The sequence below is a fragment of the Bolinopsis microptera genome, chromosome 4 (assembly GCF_026151205.1).
Source record: "Bolinopsis microptera isolate Bmic1 chromosome 4, MBARI_Bmic_1.0, whole genome shotgun sequence".
Lineage (NCBI taxonomy): Eukaryota > Metazoa > Ctenophora > Tentaculata > Lobata > Bolinopsidae > Bolinopsis > Bolinopsis microptera.
Window position 1 is genome coordinate 11,210,182 of NC_087075.1, and position 27,991 is coordinate 11,238,172.

The 27,991-nt window shown below is 39.2% G+C and overlaps 2 protein-coding genes across 2 annotated transcripts in view; one reads left to right on the top strand and one right to left on the bottom strand.

Moving 5' to 3' along the window:
- The window catches only part of LOC134814219 (protein ILRUN-like), a 97,438-nt gene that overhangs the window by 28,294 nt on the left and 41,153 nt on the right, over positions 1-27,991 (bottom strand). The gene's annotated exons all lie outside the window — the stretch shown is intronic.
- On the top strand, positions 551-26,856 carry LOC134813799 (sushi, von Willebrand factor type A, EGF and pentraxin domain-containing protein 1-like). The gene is made up of 34 exons (XM_063821680.1): positions 551-662; positions 1,194-1,391; positions 1,538-1,681; positions 2,019-2,162; positions 2,500-2,643; positions 2,747-2,893; positions 3,040-3,183; positions 4,656-4,799; positions 4,993-5,181; positions 5,357-5,527; positions 5,771-5,890; positions 6,149-6,220; positions 6,374-6,559; positions 6,793-6,975; positions 7,691-7,866; positions 8,849-9,038; positions 18,196-18,369; positions 18,567-18,940; positions 19,219-19,300; positions 20,722-20,868; positions 20,985-21,131; positions 21,307-21,453; positions 21,966-22,112; positions 22,259-22,402; positions 22,549-22,692; positions 23,914-24,012; positions 24,149-24,292; positions 24,505-24,693; positions 24,849-25,031; positions 25,275-25,394; positions 25,660-25,731; positions 25,885-26,070; positions 26,304-26,486; positions 26,660-26,856. The coding sequence occupies exons 1-34, from the start codon at positions 551-553 to the stop codon at positions 26,854-26,856; spliced, it is 5,343 nt and encodes a 1,780-aa protein (XP_063677750.1).

Consider the following 27,991-nt stretch of genomic DNA (forward strand, 5'->3'; position numbering starts at 1 on the left):
TGGTACCATGACTACAATGTGAGCTGTGTCCTGCGTGGGTTGCTATGGATCAAAGGTGCGCGCGGCAATCTGAGGTGTTTCATCTTGCGGTCCGAACGGAGGTCAGCTCTGGGACAGCTGGATACTACTATGTGTAAGGGGTGTGGTGACGGAACATCCTACCTCTGATTCTTTACAGATTGGACTTTTAGAGTGTTTTGTATCATTTAATATTTGGTGATACAATAGCTGTTTTTATTGGACGCTACAATTAGTTCCAACGGACCAACTGTTTTTTGCACATTTCTTGCATATATTTTTTGTATTTCATAGCATTTCTTAGAATTTCTTAGTATCTTTTGGTATTTGTTGGTATTCCTTGGTATTCGTTGGTATTTGTTGGTATTTGTTGGCATTTGTTGGTATTTCTTACCATTTTTTGGTATTTGTTGGTATTTGTTGGTATTTGTTGGTATTTGTTGGTATTTGTTGGTATTTGTTGGTATTTGTTGTTCTGACCTCTAACCATCCCTCAGTTGGGTGCACGGTGGGTCAGTACAGAGCAGAAGGGATGTCTAATTGTCATCGGTGTCCTGCTGCTCAATTCACTAGCTCGGCTGGCAGCGCAAGTTGTGTTGAATGTGAAGCAGGTCAAACACCCAACAGTGAGAGATCTGCCTGCGGTGAGATATATAATTAACTAGATATCTAATTAGAATTTATCTAAGTTTTACCATAAAAAGGATATGTATGTGTGTGTTATGTATATATTATAATCACTCCTCACTCGAACCTCTAGATCAAACTTACAAAATACAACCAACCTTACCCCCCACACTTACCCCTTACACCTACCCCTCACACTTACCCCTCACACTTACCCCTCACACTTACCCCCAACACTTACCCCTCACACTTACCCCTCACACTTACCCCTCACACTTACCCCACACACTTACACTTCACACTTACCCCTCACAATTACCCCTCACACGTACACCTCACACTTACCCCTCACACTTACCCCTCACACTTACCCCTCACAATTACCCCTCAAATCTATGTCCGCCTGGTAGTGGTATATTTGGTATTACCAACTTTATTTAATGAACCAGAACTAAAACAGTTTAGTTTCCAGACGTTTACCGGAAATTACTTTTTCCGAAATTACTTTTCCCTAAAGGCTAAAATTAACAAATATTTTATTATTACAGTGGCTTGTCCAGTGGGGAAGTACAGATCTGGTACCATGATACAATGTGAGCTGTGTCCTGCTGGTTCTATGAGCAAAGTTGCGGGGCAATCTGAGTGTTCATCTTGCGGGCCGAACGGAGTCAGCTCTGCAGCTGGATCTACTATGTGTAAGGGGTGTGGTGACGGAACAGTCCCTACCTCTGATTTTACAGATTGTGGTAAGAATTAACCAATCTCAAATAATTAAAATTGATCAGAGTTTAAAGTTGTCTGTTTTTCTGGTGTGTAAACTGAGGCGTGCAGTTTAAAATAGTTATCTATTAAAGATGCATGGTTTACCAAATAAATCAATTTCTAATTTCAGTACCATGCCCTGCCGGAACCAAGCAATCCGGAAACGTACAAGAATGTTCATCTTGCGGTCCGAACGGAGTCAGCTCTGCTGGATCTGCTATGTGTATGGGGTGTGGTGACGGAAGAGTCCCTAACTCTGACTTTTCAGCTTGTGGTGAGAATTGGTCAATCTCAAAGAATTGTAGAATTGATCATGCTGTTTACACTAAACAGTTGTCAGTGTTATGATAGTTTACTGATATGCAAAATAGAGGGGCACAGTTTAAAATACCATATCGAACCTTATTTGGTCGGAAATTTTGTGAGCACTGAAGGTTCACGTAATGTTCGCTCAACTTAAAGTTCAGCTACTTTGTACAATGTACTTCCAATAAGTTTGTACGCCCATAATTATGTCCTCCCACGAAATTTTTGCCAAAAACAAAGTCCGACAAGGTGATTTATTTATCAAAGATGCATGGTTTACCCAATAAATCAATTTCCAATTTCAGTACCATGCCCTGCCGGAACTAAGCAATTCGGAAACGTACAAGAATGTTCATCTTGCGGTCCGAACGGAGTCAGCTCTGCTGGATCTGCTATGTGTATGGGGTGTGGTGACGGAAGAGTCCCTAACTCTGACTTTTCAGCTTGTGGTGAGAATTGGTCAATCTCAAAGAATTGTAGAATTGATCATGCTGTTTACACTAAACAGTTGTCAGTGTTATGATAGTTTACTGATATGCAAAATAGAGGGGCACAGTTTAAAATACCATATCGGACTTTATTTGGTCGGACATTTTGTGAGCACTGAAGGTTCACGTAATTTTCGCTCAAGTTAAAGTCCAGCTACTTTGTACAATGTACTTCCAATAAATTTGTACGCCCATAATTATGTCCTCCCACGTAATTTCTGCCAAAAACAAAGTCCGACAAGGTGATTTATTTATCAAAGATGCATGGTTTACCCAATAAATCAATTTCCAATTTCAGTACCATGCCCTGCCGGAACTAAGCAATTCGGAAACGTACAAGAATGTTCATCTTGCGGTCCGAACGGAGTCAGCTCTGCTGGATCTGCTGTATGTGGGGCGTGTGGACCCGGAACAGTCCCTAACTCTGATTTTTCAGCTTGTGGTAAGGGATCTGGGATATGTTTAGTCTCCTGAAGGTTTAGTTTGCCAAAAATTAAGTTTTTCGAAAATTACGTATTCCAAAAACAAGTATTTAATAATTTCAGAACAATGTCCAGCTGGAACCAAGAAATTTGGAGACGATCAGGAATGTTCATCATGCGGTCCGAACGGAGTCAGCTCTGCAGCTGGATCTACTATGTGTATGTGGTGTGGTGACGGAAATGTCCCTAACTCTGATTTTACAGATTGTGGTAAGAATTAACCAATCTCAAATAATTAGAATTGATCAGAGTTTAAAGTTGTCTGTTTTTCTGGTGTGTAAACTGAGGCGTGCAGTTTAAAATAGTTATCTATCAAAGATGCATGGTTTACCAAATAAATCAATTTCCAATTTCAGTACCATGCCCTGCCGGAACCAAGCAGTCCGGAAACGTACAAGAATGTTCATCTTGCGGTCCGAACGGAGTCAGCTCTACTGGATCTGCTATGTGTATGGGGTGTGGTGACGGAAGAGTCCCTAACTCTGACTTTTCAGCTTGTGGTGAGAATTGGTCAATCTCAAAGAATTGTAGAATTGATCATGCTGTTTACACTAAACAGTTGTCAGTGTTATGATAGTTTACTGATATGCAAAATAGAGGGGCACAGTTTAAAATACCATATCGAACTTTATTTGGTCGGACATTTTGTGAGCACTGAAGGTTCACGTAATGTTCGCTCAACTTAAAGTTCAGCTACTTTGTACAATGTACTTCCAATAAATTTGTACGCCCATAATTATGTCCTCCCACGAAATTTCTGCCAAAAACAAAGTCCGAAAAGGTGATTTATATGTATCAAAGATGCATGGTTTACACAATAAACCAACCTTTAATTTAAGATTCATGTCCTGCCGGAACCAGGAAATCTGGGATTGAACAGGAATGTTTATCTTGCGGGCCGAACGGAGTCAGCTCTGCTGGATCTGCAGCATGTGGGGGGTGTAGTCCCGGAACAGTCCCTAACTCTGACTTTTCAGCTTGTGGTAAGGGGTAGCAATATGCAATTTTTGTTTGCCATGTTTATTGATTATACTTATTATACTCCTTTTATAATAAATAAATAATAACAATAATGATAATTTAAATTCTCCCCTTTAGTTAACTGCGGGCCTGGAAACTACATAAGCTCTGAAACAATGTGTACGAAATGCCCACTCAACTCAATCAGTTCAAGAGCAGGATCTGTTTCTTGTAGTTCTTGCTCTATTGGGACAGTTTCTAATGCAGACAGGACTTACTGTGGTATGTATTATTTTGAGATAGGTTGGATCATGATTTACCTGGGGACCCCCGACCCCTCACCCCAGGCTATCATGTTCAAAAACACTGTCATTCGGCATAATGACAGGCTGAGCGCCGCCCAGTAAGGTTATGATGAGGTGTTGGGTATTTTAATTAGGGGTTATATTGGTCCACTCAGTCATCCGAAAGCTTATAACGATGAAACATATAAGTGCATACTAATACTGAAGATAATAGAGAGACCGGACATGATTTTCCCAATACATACGTAGTCAGAAAAATAAATTTGTTGCCATAACTGTATGAAAAATATCACTTATATTTCATTAAATTACCTAATTCAGGGGAATGGCGTTATAACTTACCACTTCCGGATTCATATTCATTGTATTAACCAATATTGACTTTGAGTCAACCGGACCAAAATGAATAAACAAAACATAATTTGTCCCTCTGCAAGCATTTCCAACTCTGCGTAAAGTTTCACCTTCAGATACCTGTCCAGAAGGAAGTTACAGGGACTCCACCATGACAGAATGTGTGGTCTGTGGTAAAGTGGGAGAAGAACCGAGCTCTGGGCTCAACTCATGTGGTAAATATGAATCTTTGCGAAACATATATGGTTCTATTTTAAAGCCTCCCCTCTAAAAATAAAATAACATAACTTTCCTCGATTATTTTACAAAAAGTACCGAGAGCATAATTGAATTTTGAGGTTCTTTGTTTTCAGTTCCATGTAAAGGCGGTACGTACAAGGACACATCTATGCAAGTGTGTAAACCGTGTGGAGCTAATCACTACAGTGCTGAAGGGGCGGGAATCTGCATCCAGTGTCCGGTATTCAGCGCAGCCAGTGAGGATAAAACGGAGTGTGGTAAGATGATTTTTAGGAACCTTTTGTGGTAATTTGTGGTACTCTAATGGTATTCTTTGACAGTATGACAGAGATTATACTATTGTAAAATGTAGATATTTAACAGCTTTTCAGATCAACAGCGGCGATACAAATATTTATCCGTAGTAACCGAATATTCTGTCACACTAAAGAGTATATTATTCTACTTCAGTGTCCTGTAGCGGGCTACCCCAAACCTACACGAACATGCTGTCCAGTGAAAGGTTCCCCGTTCCACCCGGCACCGTGGTAACCATCACGTGTGAGCAAGGTCACTCTCATGTTGCAGGTGGTGCTGGTCTGGTTACTTGTGTAAGAGACAGGGTGTTTGATGTAGATGGAAATTTTAAGTGCGATAAAGGTGAGAATTAGATCTGGTTAAATATGTAATTGGGATAGTAAATTATTAGACGATTAATCAATAAACTAAACTATTAGATAATTGAGACAGTATTTTGCACACTTTAAAACGTTTTACATATCCTGTGTAATCGTTTGTAATCCTTTGCCATCCGATCCCTCAGACATGTGCACAGGAGTTCCAAACATTCCAAACCTCACTTCACCCGGCACCGAATTCCCTGTGGAGTACGGCTCCCTAGTAACAGTCACGTGTCAGAGTGGGAGCTCTCTTCAGGGGGATGGAGTTATTACATGCCAGAGTGGAACTGAGTTCGTGCATGAGGCGGAGCCGAGTTGTGTGGAAAGTAGGTCCTGTATTTTTAATAGTGATGATGATAACCAGATTATTACACTTTTTTTGTGATTCAAAACAAAATACATCGCCTGCCCATGGATGCCAGTCGAAATCCCTTTCATAATTTAATCTTTCGTAATAGTCGGTATTCTTACTTTCTTATCTACTGTAGAATTCTACCGGCGAAAGTTGAGTTTTCCACCATGTTCAGCTGTGCAGATCCCGTAAACACCACTAACTCATATTACCACAGAGAGGTGCACTGGGTTACCTCCTCATATAGACCACATCACCACCACAACAAGTTTCCCTACTGCCCACAGTACTGTGGTAACTGTGCTCTGCGACCCTGCTTCTGGAGCTCAACTACGTGGTAAGACCAGTTTGAACATATTTCTCATGCAAAAATGAAAATGTTTGTCTGGACGACACTATGATTTCAGTTCAGAAACAGAGTTTGGAGGTGAAGCCACTGATACTTCGCTACACATGGGTGATGGGTTCCATCTTCTGAGTCCCACCCCTCGCAGGAGATCATATCTTGATAATCTCTGTGTCTCAAACCTCTACCGTCAGCTTCTTGGATAAGTGCCAAGATTTCTAGAGCTCTTAATCACGTGATCTATTTCAGGTGACAGTTCTATAACGTGTGATGATACAACTTCATTTACGTTCGAAGAGACACCACGCTGTAATGAACAAGGTTTGTTACTCCATCTTGGAAGTCTAAAAATATCATCCCAGATCAATCTGAAATCTGTTAATGAACCCTTATCTTTGTTCTAACTTTGTAGATTACGCTATTAATTAAGTGAAAACACCAACAACACAAATGTATTCCTCACTCTCACACCAGGCAAATGTACAGAGCTACCTCCAAACCGTTACCTAGCAACAAACATCATCTTCCCTGTACCCGCGGGAACCCAAATAATGGTGATGTGTGAGACTGGAACTACCCACACCTTAGGAGACAGTGTTGTCACGTGCGTCACAGATGATCAGTACACTTTTCAGCAGAGCATGCCTACTTGCTCTATTGGTGAGTACGGTTAGCCCGACGTCAGGGTTATTGTAGGTTTATTATCTACAAGACGTCAGGGTTGAGTCGGGCTTTGGTCAGGATAGCTTTAAGAATAAGTAGGAATTATCCTAAGACCTAAATTGATCGGGTTTCTGAGCGTCACGATAATATATTGAGTTGACGAAGTTGTTTGAAGTATATCTAATCACAGTTTAACTATTGATAATTATTAATTAACCCTTCGCCTGCAGACACTTGCTCGGATCTACCGGATATATACAACCTGATTACAGACACTCCCTTCCCTGTTGACTACGGAACTACAGTCAGGGTATCCTGCTTAGCTAGATATACGCTGGTTGGAGATGATGCTATTACCTGTGTGAAGGGCAGAACATTTCTAGTGGAAAATGCAATGCCTGGTTGCCAGCTAGGTTTGCAACAATTGTTTCTGTTCTTTTGATGAGGAATCCCGTCCGTAATTACGGGGTATACCTGACCAGTGACCATATACTACTACTAGTAATAATAGTATGTGCTAAAACTTTCCAACGGGAAGCAGATTTTAACAATAATTTTTTCCTTTTCACCCTTTTGAAAAAAGGCAATAGTGAAAGGTTACGAATGGAGGTTTTTGCAGAAAAAAGTGGATTTTGGAGATTGCAGTAGGTGGGTCAAATATATGTCGTGTTCCTTGCTTCCGTTCGTTACCAAGCAACGAAAAAGTTGCGCGCGCGCGAGGATTGCTTGCAGAGATGTGATGTATAGATAGCTTGTGATCTATAAGTATAAATGCGCGGCGCGACTGTGTTTTAATGTATATGATGCATGTAATGTATAATATTATTATTAGGTAATACGCCCAATTTGTACGTGGCACGCGTAGTGTATTGATGTGTACACGAGTATAGTTTACCTTTGCTGATAATTTCTTGAATTACAGATACAAGTTAAGTTTTACGGCAATTGAACTGAATTTTTCCCCGTATTTGATGCATAATTTATCAATATTACTATCATGAAGATTGAAGTGAGCTGATTGGAGCTTATACTTAAATTTATAGTAAATGTGAAATGGAAATCTAGCGTCCGCCAAAACGAAACAACGGGCGCAATTCTTGTTGTTTGAATAATCCCAATATCTCCCAGACGAATGCACGGAACTGCCCAACCTTCCAAACATCAAGACAAACACTACCTTCCCTGTGGTTGTTGGGACGGTGGTAGAACTGTGGTGTATTCCCGGATACACCCTTCAGGGAGACTCTCAGATAACCTGTCTTAATGGAAAGGAGTACTTGATCAGCTCCCCTCCGAGTTGTCAGGTCAGTTTCTTTTCCTCTTGAGTGGAACTAACCTCGGGTTTCAGTGCTTTTATGACTTAACTACTTAACTAGTGTAACCCGGCCTTCGGCCGGGATTTCACTGCCGCAGTTAAAAAGGGTAGGAGTAATTACCCGCTGATTCAAAACCCAAATTAGGTGAGCAATTCTATTCGGAGTGCCCTCACGTATACAATAGTATCTTAAACAATAATCTCATAATCAGTTCTTTCTCGTGTCATTATTAGACACCACATTCCATGATCATAAGGTCCGAACACCGACTATTACACCTCATCACTCCCGTCTTGAACCGCTTTCCATTTTTATTTAAATCGTTTTAGAACCACCACACCCGCCTATTATATTTGAAAAACGCATAACATTGTCGTATGAAAGTATGAACTCTCTCTGCAGTTCAAACAGACCCCAAACAGTGCCCCCTCCCTTATAAGATTATAGTATAACATGGCAGCGAATCTTATCCCGCTAACCCAATTCTCCAATTATGGTTATTACTTATGCAGCTACATCATACATATACAGTAATGTGTAATGGGAGAGAGAACGAGCCCCGTAACTCTTACCGTTTTCTTGATTAAGCTGCTCCAGCCATTTTATGTAACATTTGTGGTACAAAACCATCAATTATACCACTTACCACCGACCGATTTAAAAAACCTTTGCCATTTAACTTCGTCAGAGTTTTGTCGGCACTTTACCGAAAAAATCAGCCCCGTAATTCTTACCGTTTTCTTGATTAAGCCGCTCGGAAATTACACACGCACACACAGAAAACACACATTCATTTTGAGATTATTGATTAAGATACTTCTGTCAAGGCCGGGGCCCGGGGGTCCACTCCTGGGGGTATGACTATGAGAGTATTTTAGGACACTAAGACTTGGCCTTCAAACCAACAACAATTCATCTGCAGAATTGATAAACAAATAATTTAACCGTCAATAAGTTAACAAATCCCCAGATTGACACGTGTAATGAGCTGCTCTTTGTGGACGATCTGCAAACAAACGCTACCTTCCCCCTGTTGTACGGGACCCCCGTGACAGTCTCATGTGACTCGGATACTCTCACCTTGTTGGGAAGTGAGGTGATATTCTGTGAGGTGGGCACCACCTATCAGTTCCTTTCCCTTCCCAGATGTGTGGACAAAGGTAAGACATTCGGTCTGAACGAGGCCATATAGTTTTGTATAAATGCTTAGACTTGATATTTTTTATGAGCCGTTGGCTTATTATATTATATAGATCTTCAGATCTTCAGATCAAGAGATTAAAATAAATTGTAAATGCAATTTTTTCATCGTTGGTGATTTTAATCTCAATGGAGTAGATTGGTTTTCTGAGGACGGAATTGTTACACCTTCTAGTTTAATTGAAGAGGACTTCATTACAACATTCCATAACTTTGATCTAGATCAATGTATAAGTAGTCCTACACATGTTAAGGGTAACATACTAGACCTTCTTTTGAGTAATTGTAAAAATTTAGTAAGAGATCTTACGGTATTGAAGGGTCACGGTGCTTGCAAATCTGACCATTATCCAATAGCTTTTAAAGTTGCTACAAAAATCACTTATTCTAAATGTCCTAAAAGAAAGATTCTCAACTTTAAGAAGGCAAACTGGACGGCCATTAACGAAGACTTGAATTCTATTGACTGGAATGCTATGTTTTTAAAGCTAGGAGATCCTGAATATTGTTGGCTTGCCTTAAAGTCTGTAATATCGAAAAGTATCTCAAAGCATATCCCAACTATTACTTTAAAGTTAGCATATAGAAATCCCTGGTTTGACTCAGAGGCCCATGAGGCATACTTGAAGAAAAAAAGAGCTCATGAAAAGTGGAAACTAACCGGCCAACAAAAGGATTATTTTAAGTTTTGCTCACTAAGAACACAGTTCAAAAATCTATCTGATCAGAAGATGAACGATAATCTATATAACGATGATGACCCTGCATTGATCTCAAAGAAATTCTGGTCGCATGTAAAATCCTCTTCAAAGAATTCAAGAATACCGGATAGGATGTACCTTAGAGAAACATACAGAGAATCTCCATTAGACAAAGCAAATATGTTCAATCAGTATTTCTCAAAACAATTTTCTGACGAATCTAAGTATGATATTGATATTGATTGGAGAAGTGATACTGAATTCGACTTAACTTTCTGTGCAGAGAATATAAAACATCTCTTAAGGAACATTAATTCTAACAAAGCTTGCGGCCCTGACGGTATCCATGGTAAGATACTGAAGAACTGTGCTGGTAGTCTCGCTTGCCCACTTTCAATTTTATTTGAGATATCATATAACTCCGGTATTATTCCAACTGAATGGAAGCTGGCTCACGTAGTTCCGGTTCACAAGAAGGGTAGTAAGGAGGACATTGAGAATTATCGGCCGATTTCCCTAACTAGTCTTATAATGAAAACATTTGAACGCCTTATTAAACAGGAACTCTTGAATAAAACAATGCATCTTCTTGATGATAGACAGCATGGATTTCTTGGAGACAGATCTTGTACCACAAATATGATTAACTTTATTGACAGTGTCACGCTATCCCTCAATGACTGTTCGACTATAAGTGTAGACATCATTTACTTTGATTTTGCTAAAGCCTTTGATTCTGTAAATCATGATCTTATTCTTAAGAAACTTAAACTCGTTTTTAATATTGAAGGAAGGCTACTCAAATTCCTAACCAACTATCTTAGTGAACGGGAACAATGTGTTTTAGTTGATGGTAGACATTCAGAGATCAAACCTGTTTTGTCTGGAGTTCCTCAAGGCTCCGTCCTAGGTCCCATTCTATTTGTCTTATTCATAAACGATCTTCCCATGAGATTAAGTTCAGGCACAAATTTGGTACTTTATGCTGATGACACGAAAATATGGAGTCCTATTAAATCATACAACGATTATTGCACACTTCAGAATAACATAAATGAACTTAATTCTTGGAGCATAGAAAATAAGATGCGATTCCATCCATCAAAGTGTAAAGTCCTCTCTATTCCTGGAAAGAAATTCAGCAGTAGGATATTACCTATTCCATTTATCAGATTTCAATATTTGCTCGGTAATACTCCCTTAGATTACACCAGTACGGAAACAGATCTTGGAGTCGTTATAAATCAGGGCTTTCGTTTTGAAGAACACATAACTAAAATAATGTCCAAAGCTAACCAAAAATTTGGGCTGCTGAAACGCACTTGCTCATTTGTCCAAGATGAGAGACGAAGAAGAAATTTATATCTTGCACTTGTTAGAAGTCAATTTGAACACTGTTCCCAAATCTGGCGTCCATTTAATAAAACACAACTAGATAAGATGGATGCTTTTCAAAAAAGGTGTATTAAGTGGATTTTTGATGAGGAATTCACAAGCTATCAGTCCTTTGAAAACTATACTTACAAATGTCATCAATTGAAAATCCTTCCTCTCAGCAAGAGGTTTGAATTGAATGACCTGACCTTGTTTCACAAAATAGTCAATGGTGTATGCACACAAGAGCTTCCTAATTACTTACAACTATACAAAGGAAGCACACGCTTAAGATCATGTCACCATGACAGCCTAAGTTATGTAACGACTCTTGTTCAAACACAGTGTAATAGCAGTCTCCTTAAGAAATCATTCTTTTATCGGACACATCTGCTCTGGAATAAACTTCCTCTCGAAATAAGAGACCATAGCTGTCCTGATATCTTCAAGGCCAAACTTAAGGATCACCTATGGTCGGAAATGCTACCCACAGATCCAAACGATAGTCACGCTGAATTCTACCTGTCTGATAATGATTAGATGCATCTCATTTCTCCCAATGCCAATTCTCTAATCTAAAATAACCGATCCAAACTATTTAAGGGGTTAGGGGTGGGTTGGGTTGTGGGTTGGGTTTTTAAAAGTATTGTATGATATAATCTATTTCATTAAAAAATTAACAAATTATTAATATTATGATATTTTATGCACGCTGTATTTTATTATTGCACAATCATCTCTATTACTATATATCTTACATTTATATGTGTTGATTGTATGTATGAAATGTTTTGTCAGGGACCATATTTTGTAGGTGTAATTTTTGCACGAACTACGTTCTGGTTTCCCGTCATTATAGTACATAGAAATCACTTTTTGACCGTGTTATTTTCATGCAATTACATTGATGTATGTACTATTTTGAAAAGATTTTCAATAAAAAAAATATTGAAAATTACTTTTCTACAGTTGTTTTGAATTTGATGTTATGCCACTATTATCAAGTAACTATCAATGTACATAAATTCGTGTCGTACGATTAATATGTTTATGAATGTGGATTCTGGTAGGGAGATGAGGCATATTTGTTTACCTGAAAGAGTGAAAGTTGACACGTGATCAATCCATGAAATTATTCCATATATGGTTATTGGTATAATTACCTCCCCAGCAGAATCCACATCTATTCACGTCCTTGTGCATTGTTTGTGTCCAAAACTCATTGATGTTTTAAACGTTTTAAGCGATCAAAAACTGATGATTTTGACAAAAGAATTTGTACACTTAACGTCAGATATCAATTTAACTTGGCTGGCCATCCCCTCTATCCGTATTTGTTTTACTTAATTTATTCTAGAGCCAAAAAGAAACGAGCCACATTCAGAGACTATAAGCAAACTGGATGAATATTAATTTAGCAAGTGTTCATGGTCATGAAAAAATGAAATTTTTGGCATTTTCACTTTTCAGACTACGCTAAGATTTAGTTTTAGCCTGCTGGGATAACAGGGATCACATAAATTCGTTCAGTATTTTATAGTACTCGATCTTCTGCAGCATCCCTAAATCTAAAAATCAAATTGATACTTTTGCCTTTGGCCGTGTCAAGGACGAATTAGTTGGCATAAAACACAATTCACGATTGTGGTGCTAGAAGTAGGATTCCGACTTAATTGACGATGTCAATTCATCTCAGCTCGGCGAGTCGGCGCGGTACAGTAGCGCATCTCGCCGATCTAGCGCATCTCGCGGCACAGTAACGCATCGCGCTACAAGATTCCGACTTAATTGACGATGTCAATTCATTTCAGCTTTGGATCGGACTTCGCCGCTTCGACGCGCCGCGCAAACTAGCATTCTTGCTTCGCAGAGCAACGATCTCGACGGATTGACATCGTCAATCAACGATTTACTTGAATCTTAAAAATGGCGAGCTGGAGGCCAGTCTTACTGCTAAAACATTTAATGAATATTTTACGGGTATGGGTACTAATGCGGAAATAAATTACGGTAGAATACACTACAGTGCACATCCTCCGGTTCCTGTACACCCTTCGTGGGGTGTGGTTTACTATAATTGTCTTGTACGTCATGTTCAGCTCTTAGATTGTAGCTCTATAAAAAAAGTAGTTTACCAGCATCCAGTGGCATGTTTTTGGATGCCAGGCCACTAAAGGGGACAAGCCCTCTCAGACTTTGGTACATTAATTTGAGATGACTTTGGTTATTGCTATTATCTGGACCTGGGTTAAGTTTGTGTTGTGTATCAGGTCGTGACCCCCATTGCTCCGATACAGCCGCGCAACGGATTTACAACGTGTGACAAGGTTAAGAATAAGTATGCTAATGCTATTGCTCGAGCGTGCTAAATCACTCTACAGTCGATCTTCGAGATTGTTCTAAAAGGGCCCCCGACGGTTGTAACCCACTTCAATCGATGTATTTTCGGACGCTGATTCCGAATCACCCCCCATGACATAGGGTTAAAATGCTCCCCTGACGAGATATTGGCGAAAAACTGTATCGATCACGTGATATGACCATATAAGGAAGTTAGTCTAATTTCTCGTTAGGGTTAGGGTTTCAGCATATGTTTTTGTTAAGGATTGGGTTAGGGTTAGGGTTGGGATCAGATTAGAGGGTTAGGGTTTCGAAAAGTCGTTCAGAACTAGCTAGAGAACGGGTTGAAAAAGTCACGTGACAGTCGAGTGTAGAGTGATTAATCATCATCCGCTATTGCTTGTATTGCAGATTACAAGCAAAACTAACTTTAACAAAACGAAATTCATATTTAATCCAATTTCTGTCCCATTTCGAAGTATGAAAATTTCGCCCAGAGACTTTTGCCCAGAGACCAATTAGTTAGTTAATTGATGATGGTATGAAACCAAATTGAAGTACTGGAAGTCAAAATCCCGAAAAAAATTGAAAAATCATACTGTCCCATTTTCGGTTTTTGAAGATGAAATTTCAAGAATATGGCAACTATAAGTATAATTTTTTTGGAATTATGACACGATTGAGGTGCTGGAAGTTCGATTTCGGTCCGAGGAAGCTCAATGATTTTTTCCCTACTCTTGCCGAAGGCAAAAAGATCGTAGGGAATAAGTAATCGGGTTTGGATATATTGTATGAGGTGGCTCGACGGCCCTACGGTGAAAAAAGTCTGCTCCTTCGGAAACTTGATCGTGCGTGGTTTAACCGCGGCAAAATTTTTGTTGTATACGTTTTGTACATGATACTTCTCTTGAAAAATGAAAGACGCTTTTTCACAACTACCAAAAGTTACCCAGGGAAATAAGGCAAATATTACATTTCTCTTGATCAATGATGGATCATGTATTCAGCATTCAGAATTATTAAATTGAAAACTAGTGTTCTTCCCAGTTAGCCTGAGCTCTTATTAACGATCACATATATATATTTTATAGTCTTGACACCAACACTTCATAGCACAGTTAGAACGGGTAAAAGTTATCAATATGTGAAAATATTGGAAGGCAGATCGGGTGATCGGTAGATGGAACGAAAAGGTTATCAAACCTGGCACACACGATCAATAAAGGTTGAGTATTTCGTCTGATGAAAGTACTACAAGTGGCTTCCCATTTCTATTGATCATATATGACACTTTTACAGAATCCTTGCGATCCATTATCTCTACCAATAATAACACGCTCAGGAGCAATACTTGGAAAATTAGCTGCGGACGTGCCATTTATAAAAGACGCCCAAGTGTGAAATGAGCCATTGCTCTGAGCTCAAGATTTGTCAGCTGACACGAACTTGAGTGCCCTAATATAGCAAATGTTTGTGGGCGTCTTCCTCAAACGGCTTAAAATCTCCACTTATAAGATTGAAGCAGATCTCTGAAGTTTGCTTTCTTTTAAATATTTACCAATCAGATCCTCTAATAACAGATATACAACTAATATCAAAATGGTAGGAGATTGCTTAAAGTAGATTTGTGTAAATACACTGTACTAATACTGTATAGTAGAATATGTTCACCGATTACAAATAATTTTACAAGATATCGTTTGACAATTAACAGTGTTAACTAAGCAAAGACCGCAATCCGTAAAAAGTAAACCAATCTTGATCCCTAAACTTTCAAATCAAAAGACCTAGGTGGAATTCAACGCTTTCATCTCCGACCGAGTAAATAACGGCCGAAGATTTTAGGTGCTTTTTCCAATTTCTCTCTCTTTCTGTACGATTTTAAATTATTTAGTTAAACACAAGCAACAAGGAAATATTTCCGTCTTTGCACATGAATATGAATTAATTGTACATCTCAAGCATGGGTAGTTATAAGTTTGTAGATCTAAGTTAACACCGTTCAGGCACTGCACCACTTGATTACAATTTGTACTCGTGAATCCAGGGTACTTTACACATCCTGGGTCGATGCTCTGATACATGCACTCTTCACCAGCTAGAGCCACAGCTTCTTCAATATTTATACCACATACATAATATGTAACTATGATACTTCCTTGCTGATGCTCTCTAGAACGACTAAAATAGTTTTTACACGTTACAGAGCATACTCACAAAGTCCATTATAACCCATGGCGAGTAAGCAGTGAGCTACTAGTTCACTAATGATATTGAGACAGCTGCAATGGCACGATGCACTGGTATATGCTTATATATTAAAGTCATTATTGTAACGGTATATTAGAGCCAGACAGAAACAAAGTATATATATATATATATTATATATATGTATATAAGTCACACCTGCCCAAGCTAGAGAGCCATGGCAGGGTCAGCAAGCAAGGCCCGGACCAAAACAAACTGAGCCGACAGAAACAAAGTGTGAAGGGCCTGAGTTAGTGAGTAGTAAGCTACTAGTTCACTAATGTTATTGGGACAGCTCTGTTATAATATTGACCCCGGGCAAAGAGCTGCGACGTAGCGGGCCTGGGTCAATCCCTTATATATGGACAAGTCCTTGATATACCCCCCATTTACCCTGCCTTATATGGTATTGGTTGAGTCAGCTGGGGATCTGACTCTGGGGATCTAACTCGGTTTTTAGTGAGTGGGTTTACTTAAACTAATGGTATTGTCGGAGCGATTAACTTGTTGAAAAGGGATCTGTATGCCGGGTCAGAGATGCAATGTTCATAAGCTCTTGTGCTCTTGGTGGCTTACTATACTCTCTAGTGTCTACCAGTAACCAGTAGTCGGTCCCTCGAAAATCAGACTCCTTGTAGCAAATCCTGATCTGTCTTACCTGGGGACCAAGGCTATTATGTTCATAAACAAAAAGATTCGGCGGAATGACAGGCTGAGCGCCGACCAGTAAGATCTGTCATAACATATTTTATACAAACGATTGCGAACGTTTTTCTACTATGCAGGACCTTTATATTCAATTTAAGGTTTCGTCGCGATTTTATTTTGAAATAGGGTGCTCCATATGCACCCGGTGACTGAGAAACAGCCCAAATATTTAATTCATTATAAATATTTTCTAGGAAATAAGTTTCCACATTTTTGTACAGGAATGCATGTTTTCCATAGTCTGAGGAACCACCAAAACGAGTTATAGAAATAGATTTGATGGGCACAACTAGCTATAAAATATTTTCTCCCGAACACAAAGAACAAGCTTGAAAAATTTATTTCTGCCATGCTAGGAAGGCACTCAGGAGCTCAATCGTAGAGAATGCAAAATGACCACATTGTGGCAGGCGATTAATAATGATGGTTTTATAAACCATCGCGAATCGAGATATTTTAATTTTCTGGGAAAAATTGAAAATTGCTGGTATTTTTGGTTAATTTTTGTAACTTTCGTTTGCAAACTTTTGGATAACTATCATTATCTTTAAAATCCTTTTAAGTACACTTCATTCTATCATATAAGAACCCTAAAAGAAGTCCCAGGGCTCGAGCAGAAAAGTGTGATATTTGCCCGTAACAGCCTCAGCTATAACTGATTCTATCAAACTGATATACTTAAATATTTTTATTTGTTCGGTGCATAGACTCAATCGTACGAATTTGATATTCGACTTTGATTAAAATTCTTATAGTATCACTATCAGTTGGAAGATTTTTAAAATATATTTTGATACTGAAAGACAAATTTGCAAGTTAGACTTAGAGTTATAGACATTATATTTGTGATAGATTAACAATTACTGCGAATTGAATTATTAATTATTTGTATCCGTAGCATTAAGCGATGATCTGTTATATGTTACTGTCAGTGTCAGCACTAACAGTAATCATGATGACTACATTGCCAATGGCAAACGCGTACGATCAAGGTAATTTTCTAGCTTGATTGATTGCTGTTCTGGTTTTTTTTCAATCCACTGCTTTTGCTAATTATGGTTGGATGTTTACAACTGATGGGTTATGTGTACTGAGATACACATTGTGTCATCGCGCCGTGAAATTTTATCGCTTATTCGTTTAGAAACATGGGTTGACAAAATCAAACAATAATTTGTCAACAGGTGGCTTTTCATACAAATTGTGAAAAAATACAAATTTTCGTAATGCTGCGAATTAACTTTTATCCAGGTTCGAGCAAGTTATAATTTAATTCTACGATTAAATACATTTTATTTGCTTATTAATCTTTTAGTTCATTTCATTGCAATAGCCATGCCATGCCATAGGTATAGACTATAGATAGCCATGTTATTGACTATAGATACAAACCTTACCAAACTTTATTTTGTTCGATTGTATGAATACCTGTATTTAAAAAAGTAACGATTTGAATTTGGCCCCTGATAAATAAATCGACTTGTTTCTATTCTGACCACCTTAAGACTTCCATGTTTCGTAATACTAATATCGTAGTTTATCATCTTTGTCGAGTGATTCAAAGGCGAATACTAAAATTGATAAGTACTAGTAGCATTGTACTTTCTGTATTTTCCCAATTTTTAAGGCCAGCTAGCAACAAATTAAGGTCAGGAATATGTTTTACGGCAAAATAGGGGCTGATAATGAATTTACTGAATATCTGTCATAAGTTTAACTGCTCCTTTTTATTTCCATTTTATTTCAGGAAACTGCCCAGCTGGGACCTATTTCAAAGAAGATGATCGCGTGGTTACCGATCCTCCTTACGACAGTGGAGGAGGCGATTATAGCGGTGGAGGAGGCGATTATAGCGGTGGAGGAGGCAGTGTTAACGGTGGAGGAGGCGGTTCTTACAGTGGTTACTGTGAGATCTGCCAGGGTAACACCTACAGTGAAGGAGGATATCTGCTCGAGTGCTGGAGTTGTCCTGGAGTCACCACCGCCACCTCTGATAAAACTAGCTGTGGTGATATACTGCGTTGTATTAGTAGTTTTGAACTTCCGATATTCGTTGCAGTCTAGAAGTAGATGATTAACTTTAAGTGTTGCTAAAATTTTAAAATATTTTGTTTTCAGTCTCGACAGAGAGAAAGTCTGGAAGTAATGAGAATGGTAATAGTATCCGAAATTATGACGACTCGGACAATCCAGTGAAAGACTGGGATGCTTACAAAGATAGGATTGTCTGGAAGTTTGAAAACAAGCAAGACCACTGGATAACAAAGTTGACTACAGCAAAGATAAAGGCATCAAATAGGATCAGTGGGTCATCAGAATCATATCACACCAGGGTAGCCTTGCTCGGGAAGATAGGCAGCACTTTCTACATCATATGTGAGCACCACCTCTCCGGGACCCAGACGTTGAAGGATTTCTACATAAACGGAAAGAATGAGCAAGAAGAACGTTGGGATCGGCAGCTCGTTGCATTTGATGAGATACAGATGGTGGTAAGCACTGTGCAGTACACGGGATGGGGAGCATCGTATTACTATTGGCAGGTCGTAGCCGAGTACTCTATTCAAGGTAACTTCATTCGGTAACACGTGAACGGTTAGCTTTCATAGATCGGGCTCTTTTCTTAAATATCGTTCCATATCATCCAGGTCATGTTAAAGTTAGACATATGAGGTTGAATAAGAGAGCGTCAAAATGGACAGTTTTAAAGAATATATTTTCCAAAATAAAACTAAGCCCATCCTCAAAAGTGATGGCATTTTAATTTCAGAGCCCTGCCAAGCAGGACGCTACCGTTATCAAATATCTGGACCAGGAGGTTATGTTTGCTCTCCGTGTTCTGGTGTGCTGGAGTACAGTTTTAGGGGTACTGTAGACTCCTGTGAAACTTGTCCTCTTGGGCAGATTGCTAACTCGCAGCATGATTCTTGCGGTGAGCAATTAAGTATTACGACTGTCCCCTGCTGCTCTCTGATTTTGTTTCGGATCTATTCTTTCTTAAAATCTGTTAAAATGTAGCTTTAAAGGATGTGTTTTGTATCATTTAATATTTGGTGATATAATAGCTTTTTTATTGGACGGTACAATTAGTTCCAACGGACCAACTGTTTCTTGCACATTTCTTGCATATTTTTTGTATTTCTTAGCATTTCTTAGCATTTCTTGGTATTTTTTGGTATTTGTTGGTATTCCTTGGTATTCCTTGGTATTCCTTGGTGTTTGTTGGTATCTGTTGGTATCTGTTGGTATTTGTTCGTATTTGTTGGTATTTGTTGGTATTTGTTGGTATTTGTTCGTATTTGTTCGTATTTGTTGGTATTTGTTGGTATTTGTTGGTATTTGTTGGTATTTCTTAGCATTTTTTGGTATTTGTTGGTATTTGTTGGTATTTGTTGGTATTTGTTGGTATTTGTTGGTATTTGTTGGTATTTGTTGGTATTTGTTGGTATTTGTTGGTATTTGTTGGTATTTGTTGGTATTTGTTGGTATTTGTTGGTATTTGTTGGTATTTATTGGTATTTGTTGGTATTTGTTATTTCTGACCTCTAATCCATCAGTTGGGTGCACGGTGGGTCAGTACAGAGCAGAAGGGATGTCTAATTGTTATCGGTGTCCTACCGCTCGATTCACTAGCTCGGCTGGCAGCGCAAGTTGTGTTGAATGTGAAGCAGGTCAAACACCCAACAGTGAGAGATCTGCCTGCGGTGAGATATATTATTAACTAGATATCTAATTAGAATTTATCTAAGTTTTATCATAAAAAGGATATGTATGTGTGTGTTATGTATATATCATACTCACTCCTCAATCGAACCTCTAGATCAAACTTACAAAATACAACCTACCTTACCCCTCACACTTCCCCCTCACACTTACCCCTCACACTTACCCCTCACACTAATCCCTCAGATCCATGTCCACCTGGGACAAGCAAGTCATCAGACGATGTAGAGTGTTATTTTTGTAGTCCTTCCTCTTTCACCACAGAGCCTGGTGCTACGGAGTGCATCTCGTGTACAGAGGGATTTAAGGCCGATGAAAAAAGAAGTGGCTGTGGTGAGCGGTTATATTTTTAATAGATTGATTCAAAACATTGTTGTGAATTTTTTCAGTGTAAAGTGTCAAATAAACTTGAAATCGGTTTTATATTTGGTATATTTGGTATTACCAACTTTATTTAATGAACCAGAACTAAAATATTTTAGTTTCCAGACGTTTCCCGAAAATGACTTTTCCCTAAAGGCTAAAATTAACAAATATTTTATTATTACAGTGGCTTGTCCAGTGGGGAAGTACAGATCTGGTACCATGACACAATGTGAGCTGTGTCCTGCTGGTTCTATAAGCAAAGTTGCGGGGCAATCTGAGTGTTCGTCGTGTGGTAATGGAAAGATGTCTAACCCAGACCGGACTGATTGTGGTGAGTCTATTGGTGATTTATATATTTTTATGACACGTGACTATGATTAATATTGCTAAGTCTTTTTTTGAGATTTTACTTGGTCAATAAGAAAAATAGTCAGTTTCAAATTTCAGAACAATGTCCAGCCGGAACCAAGAAATATGGGAGCGAACAAGAATGTTCATCTTGCGGTCCGAACGGAGTCAGCTCTGCAGCTGGATCTTTTATATGTATGTCGTGTGGTGACGGAAATGTCCCTAACTCTGACTTTACAGATTGTGGTGAGAATTATAAACCAATCTTGAATCGTAAATAATTAGAATTGATGAGAGTTTAAAATTAAAGTTGTCTGTTTTGCTGGATGTAAACGGAGGCGTGCAGTTTAACTAAACATAGTTATTTATCAAAGATGCATGGTTTACGGTTACCCAATAAATAATTAATATCCAATTTCAGTACCATGCCCTGCCGGAACTAAGCAATTCGGAAACGTACAAGAATGTTCATCATGCGGTCCGAACGGAGTCAGCTCTGCAGCTGGATCTACTATGTGTATGTGGTGTGGTGACGGAAATGTCCCTAACTCTGACTTTACAGATTGTGGTAAGAATTAACCAATCTCAAATAATTAGAATTGATCAGAGTTTAAAGTTGTCTGTTATGTGTTTTCTTGTAGGTTTATAACCTACCAGTACCAGGACGCGCGCCGAGTTGGACTCGTCGACAGTCCTGGATAATATTTGGAACAAATATTTTACGAGTATTACCCGTTAAGTGTTTTCTGGTGTGTAAAAGGAGGTGTGCAGTTTAAAATAGTTTATCCATCAAAGATGCATGGTTTACCCAATAAATCAATTTCCAATTTCAGTACCATGCCCTGCCGGAACTAAGCAATCCGGAAACGTACAAGAATGTTTATCTTGCGGTCCGAACGGAGTCAGCTCTGCTGGATCTGCTGGATGTGGGGCGTGTGGAGCCGGAACAGTCCCTAACTCAGATTTTTCAGCTTGTGGTAAGACTAAGAGATATGTTTGGTCTCCTGAAGGTTAAGTTTGCCGAAAATTAAGTTTTTCGAAAATTACCTATTCCAAAAAACAAATATTTAATAATTTCAGAACAATGTCCAGCTGGAACCAAGAAATTTGGAAACGATCAGGAATGTTCATCTTGCGGACCGAACGGAGTCAGCTCTGCAGCTGGATCTACTATGTGTATGTCGTGTGGTGACGGAAATGTCCCTAACTCTGATTTTACAGATTGTGGTAAGAATTAACCAATCTCAAATAATTAGAATTGATCAGAGTTTAAAGTTGTCTGTTTTTCTGGTGTATAAACTGAGGCGTGCAGTTTAAAATAGTTATCAATCAAAGATGCATGGTTTACCCAATAAATCAATTCCCAATTTCAGTACCATGCCCTGCCGGAACTAAACAATTCGGAAGAGTACAAGAATGTTCATCTTGCGGTCCGAACGGAGTCAGCTCTGCTGGATCTGCAGCATGTGGGGTGTGTGGTGACGGAACAGTCCCTAACTCTGATTTTTCAGCTTGTGGTAAGAATTCACCAATCTCAAATAATTAGAATTGATCAGAGTTTAAAGTTGTCTGTGTTTTCTGATGTGTAAACGGAGTCGTGCAGTTTAAAATAGTTATTTATCAAAGATGGATGGTTAACCCAATAAATCATTTCCAATTTCAGTACCATGCCCTGCCGGAACTAAAAAATTCGGAAACGTACAAGAATGTTCATCTTGCGGTCCGAACGGAGTCAGCTCTGCTGGATCTGCTATATGTATGTGGTGTGGTGACGGAAGAGTCCCTAACTCTGACTTTTCAGCTTGTGGTGAGAATTGGTCAATTTCAAAGGATTACAAAATTGATCATCCTGTTTACACTAAACAGTTGTCAGTGTTATGCTAGGACTTTATTTGGTCGGACATTTTGTGAGCTCTGAAGGTTCACATAATGTTCGCTCAACTTAAAGTCCAACTACTTTGTACAATGTACTTCCAATAAATTTGTACGCCCATAATTATGTCCTCCCACGAAATTTCTGCCAAAAAAAACGTCCGACAAGGTAATTTATCTATCAAAGATGCATGGTTTACACAATAAACCAACCATTAATTTCAGTATCATGCCCTGCCGGAACCAAGAAATCTGGAAATGAACAAGAATGTTTATCTTGCGGTCCGAACGGAGTCAGCTCTGCTGGATCTGCAGCATGTGGGGGGTGTAGTCCCGGAACAGTCCCTAACTCTGATTTTTCAGCTTGTGGTAAGGGGTAGCAATCTGCAATTTTTGTGTGCCTTGTTTATTGATTATACTTATTATACTCCTTTTATAATAAAGACATAATAACAATAATGATAATTTAAATTCTCCCCTCTAGTTAACTGCGGACCTGGAAACTACAAAAGCTCTGAAACAATGTGTACGAAATGTCCACTCAACTCAATCAGTTCAAGAGCAGGATCTCTTTCTTGTAGTTCTTGCTCTATTGGAACAGTTTCTAATGCCGACAGGACTTCCTGTGGTATGTATTATTTTGAGAGAGGTTGGATCATGATTTACCTGGGGACCCCCGACCCCTCCCCCAGGCTATCATGTTTAAAAACACTGTCAGTCGGCAGAATGACAGGCTGAGCGCCGCCCAGTAAGGTTGTGATGAGGTGTTGGATTGACATACGTTGCATGCCACATTTCGCGCGCGAAGCGCGCGCCGCCGAAGGCGGAAATAATAATAATATCTCTGATATTTGTGATACATAACATGTATCAATAAATACATTATACTAATACTGAAGATTATAGAGAGACCGGACATGATTTTCCCAATACATATGTAGTCAGAAAAATAAATTTGTTGCCATAACTGTATGAAAAATATCACTTATATTTCATCAAATTACCTAATTCAGGGGAATGGGGTTATAACTTACCACTTCCGGATTTATATTCATTGTATTAACCAATATCGAGTCAACTGGACCAAAATAGATAAACAAAACATGATTTTTCCCTCTGCAAGCATTTCCAACTCTGCGTAAAGTTCCACCTTCAGATACCTGTCCAGAAGGAAGGTACAGGGACTCCACCATGACAGAATGTGTGGTCTGTGGTAAAGTGGGAGAAGAACCGAGCTCTGGGCTCAACTCATGTGGTAAATATGAATCTTTGCGAAACATATGGTTCTATTTTAAAGCCTCCCCTCTAAAAATAAAATAACATAATTTTCCTCGATTATTTTACAAAAAGTACCGAGAGCACAATCTAATTTTAAGGTTCTTTGTTTTCAGTTCTATGTAAAGGCGGTACGTACAAGGACACATCTATGCAAGTGTGTAAACCGTGTGAAGCTAATCACTACAGTGCTGAAGGGGCGGGAATCTGCATCCAGTGTCCGGTATTCAGCGCAGCCAGTGAGGATAAAACGGAGTGTGGTAAGATATGATTTTTAGGAACTTTTTGTGGTAATTTGTGGTAATTTGTGGTACTCTAATGGTATTCTTTGAGAGTATGACAGAGATTATACTATTGTAAAATGTAGATATTTAACAGCTTTTCAGATCGACAGCGGCGATACAAATATTTATCCGTAGTAACCGAATATTCTGTCACACTAATGACTAAAGAGTATATTATTCTACTTCAGTGTCCTGTAGCGGGCTACCCCAAACCTACACGAACATGCTGCCCAGTGAAACGTTCCCCGTTCCACCCGGCACCGTGGTAACCCTCACGTGTGAGCAAGGTCACTCTCATGTTGCAGGTGGTGCTGGTCTGGTTACTTGTGTCAGAGACAGGGTGTTTGATGGAGATGGAGATTTTAAGTGCGATAAAGGTGAGAATTAAATCTGGTTAAATATGTTGGGATAGTAAATTATTTGACGATTAATCAATAAACTAAACTATTAGATAATTGAGACAGTATTTTGCACACTTTAAAACGTTTTACATATCCTGTGTAATCGTTTGTAATCCTGTGCCATCCCTCAGACACGTGCACAGGAGTTCCAAACATTCCAAACCTCACTTCACCCGGCACCGAATTCCCTGTGGAGTACGGCTCCCTAGTAACAGTCACGTGTCAGAGTGGGAGCTCTCTTCAGGGGGATGGAGTTATTACATGCCAGAGTGGAACTGAGTTCGTGCATGAGGCGGAGCCGAGTTGTGTGGAAAGTAGGTCCAGTATTTTTAATAGTGATGATGATAACCAGTTCATTACACTTTTTTTCTTATTCAAAACAAAATACATCGCCTGCCCATGGATGCCAGTCGAAATCCCTTTCACGATTTAATCTTTCGTAATAGTCGGTATGCTTCCTTTCTTATCTACTGTAGAATTCTACCGGCGAAAGTTGAGTTTTCCACCATGTTCAGCTGTGCAGATCCCGTAAACACCACTAACTCATATTACCACAGAGAGGTGCACTGGGTTACCTCCTCATATAGACCACATCACCACCACAACAAGTTTCCCTACTGCCCACAGTACTGTGGTAACTGTGCTCTGCGACCCTGCTTCTGGAGCTCAACTACGTGGTAAGTCCAGTTTATTAAACATATTTTTCATCAAAAATCAAAAATCGTGTCTGGACGACACCATGATTTCAGTTCAGAAACAGAGTTTGGAGGTGAAGCCACTGATGAGATACTTTGTTACACATGGGTGATGGGTTCCATCATCTGAGTCCCACCCCTCGCAGGAGATCATATCTTGATAATCTCTGTGTCTCAAACCTCTACCGTCAGCTTCTTGGATAAGTGCCAAGATTTCTAGAGCTCTTAATCACGTGATCTATTTCAGGTGACAGTTCTATAACGTGTGATGATAAAACTTCTTTTACGTTCGAAGAGACACCACGCTGTAATGAACAAGGTTTGTTACTCCATCTTGGTAGTCTAAAAATGTCATCCCAAATCAATCTGAAATCTGTTAATGAACCCTTATCTTTGTTCTAACTATGTAGATTACGCTATTAATTAAGTGAAAACACCAACAACACAAATGTATTCCTCACTCTCACACCAGGCAAATGTACAGAGCTACCTCCAAACTGTTACCTAGCAACAAACAGCATCTTCCCTGTACCCGCGGGGACCCAAATAATGGTGATGTGTGAGACTGGAACTACCCACACGTCAGGAGACAGTGTTGTCACGTGTGTCACAGATGATCAGTACACTTTTCAGCAGAGCATGCCTACTTGCTCTATTGGTGAGTACGGTTAGCCCGACGTCAGGGTTATTGTAGGTTTATTATCTACAAGACGTCAGGGTTGAGTCGGGCTTTGGTCAGGATAGCTTTAAGAATAAGTAGGAATTATCCTAAGACCTAAATTGATCGGGTTTCTGAGCGTCACGATAATATATTGAGTTGACGAAGTTGTTTGAAGTATATCTAATCACAGTTTAACTATTGATAATTATTAATTAACCCTTCGCCTGCAGACACTTGCTCGGATCTACCGGATATATACAACCTGATTACAGACACTCCCTTCCCTGTTGACTACGGAACTACAGTCAGGGTATCCTGCTTAGCTAGATATACGCTGGTTGGAGATGATGCTATCACCTGTGTGAAGGGCAGAACATTTCTAGTGGAAAATGCAATGCCTGGTTGCCAGCTAGGTTTGCAACAACTTTTTTCTGTTCTTTTGATGAGGAATCCCGTCCGTAATTACGGGGTATACCTGACCAGTGGCCATATACTACTACTAGTAATAATAGTATGTGCTAAAACTTTCCAACGGGAAGCAGATTTTAACAATAATTTTTGTTTGAATAATCCCAATATCTCCCAGACGAATGCACGGAACTGCCCAACCTTCCAAACATCAAGACAAACACTACCTTCCCTGTGGTTGTTGGGACGGTGGTAGAACTGTGGTGTATTCCCGGATACACCCTTCAGGGAGACTCTCAGATAACCTGTCTTAATGGAAAGGAGTACTTGATCAGCTCCCCTCCGAGTTGTCAGGTCAGTTTCTTTTTCTCTTGAGTGGAGCTAACCTCGGGTTTCAGTGCTTTTATGACTTAACTACTTAACTAGTGTAACCCGGCCTTCGGCCGGGATTTCACTGCCGCAGTTAAAAAGGGTAGGAGTAATTACCCGCTGATTCAAAACCCGAATTAGGTGAGCAATTCTATTCGGAGTGCCCTCACGTATACAATAGTATCTTAAACAATAATCTCATAATCAGTTCTTTCTCGTGTCATTATTAGACACCACATTCCATGATCATAAGGTCCGAACACCGACTATTACACCTCATCACTCCCGTCTTGAACCGCTTTCCATTTTTATTTAAATCGTTTTAGAACCACCACACCCGCCTATTATATTTGAAAAAACGCATAACATTGTCGTAAACGGATTAAACGGATTAAACGGATTAAACGATTCAAAAGTCAAATTACAATGGTAATGTCTGACAAGATAAAAAAATTAAATTTACCCAAAAGTCATAAAGTATATATATATACTTTATGACTTTTGGGTAAATTTAATTTTATATACAATGATTTATTTTAATATATATACAATGAACCCCGTAAGTGAGATTCAAAATACTTAATAATTTAAATGAACTTTTCTGAAAGTGTTCCGAGTCATAGATTATAATTTGGCAATATTGTTAATGTTAGGAATTTGTTTGGGGGATGCTTTTGGTGGCAAGAGATTTTTATAATCTCAGGAAATAGTGATCGTGTAACTTATAACCTCTCCTATTTCAATGACCATAGTACTACACCCTTTACGAGGTGCCACTATTAAGTACAGTAATCTGTTCTGGGTGATTCCAGTTTAAACAGATGAGGTGCAACAAAAAACTATGGATCTAGACCAGTAAAGGTCGATAAAAAACTACCAGGTTCGAGGGGCCAGCTACCCTTCAGCCTTAAAATAGCTACTGAAACATCAATGAATAACCAAAAGTGGAGTGACTCTCGGAGTTCAAGGAAGGGTGTAGCCAGGATGAAGTGCTCTGGGCAAAGCCGCAAGGACCCCAGTGTGCAGATGAGAACAAAGAAGTCGCCTTATTTCAACAGTGTTATTAGTTCACAGCATATCACTCATGTGGACCCGGAGAAGGGGAGAGCACTCCCATGCAACTTTATCAAACACAGCATTA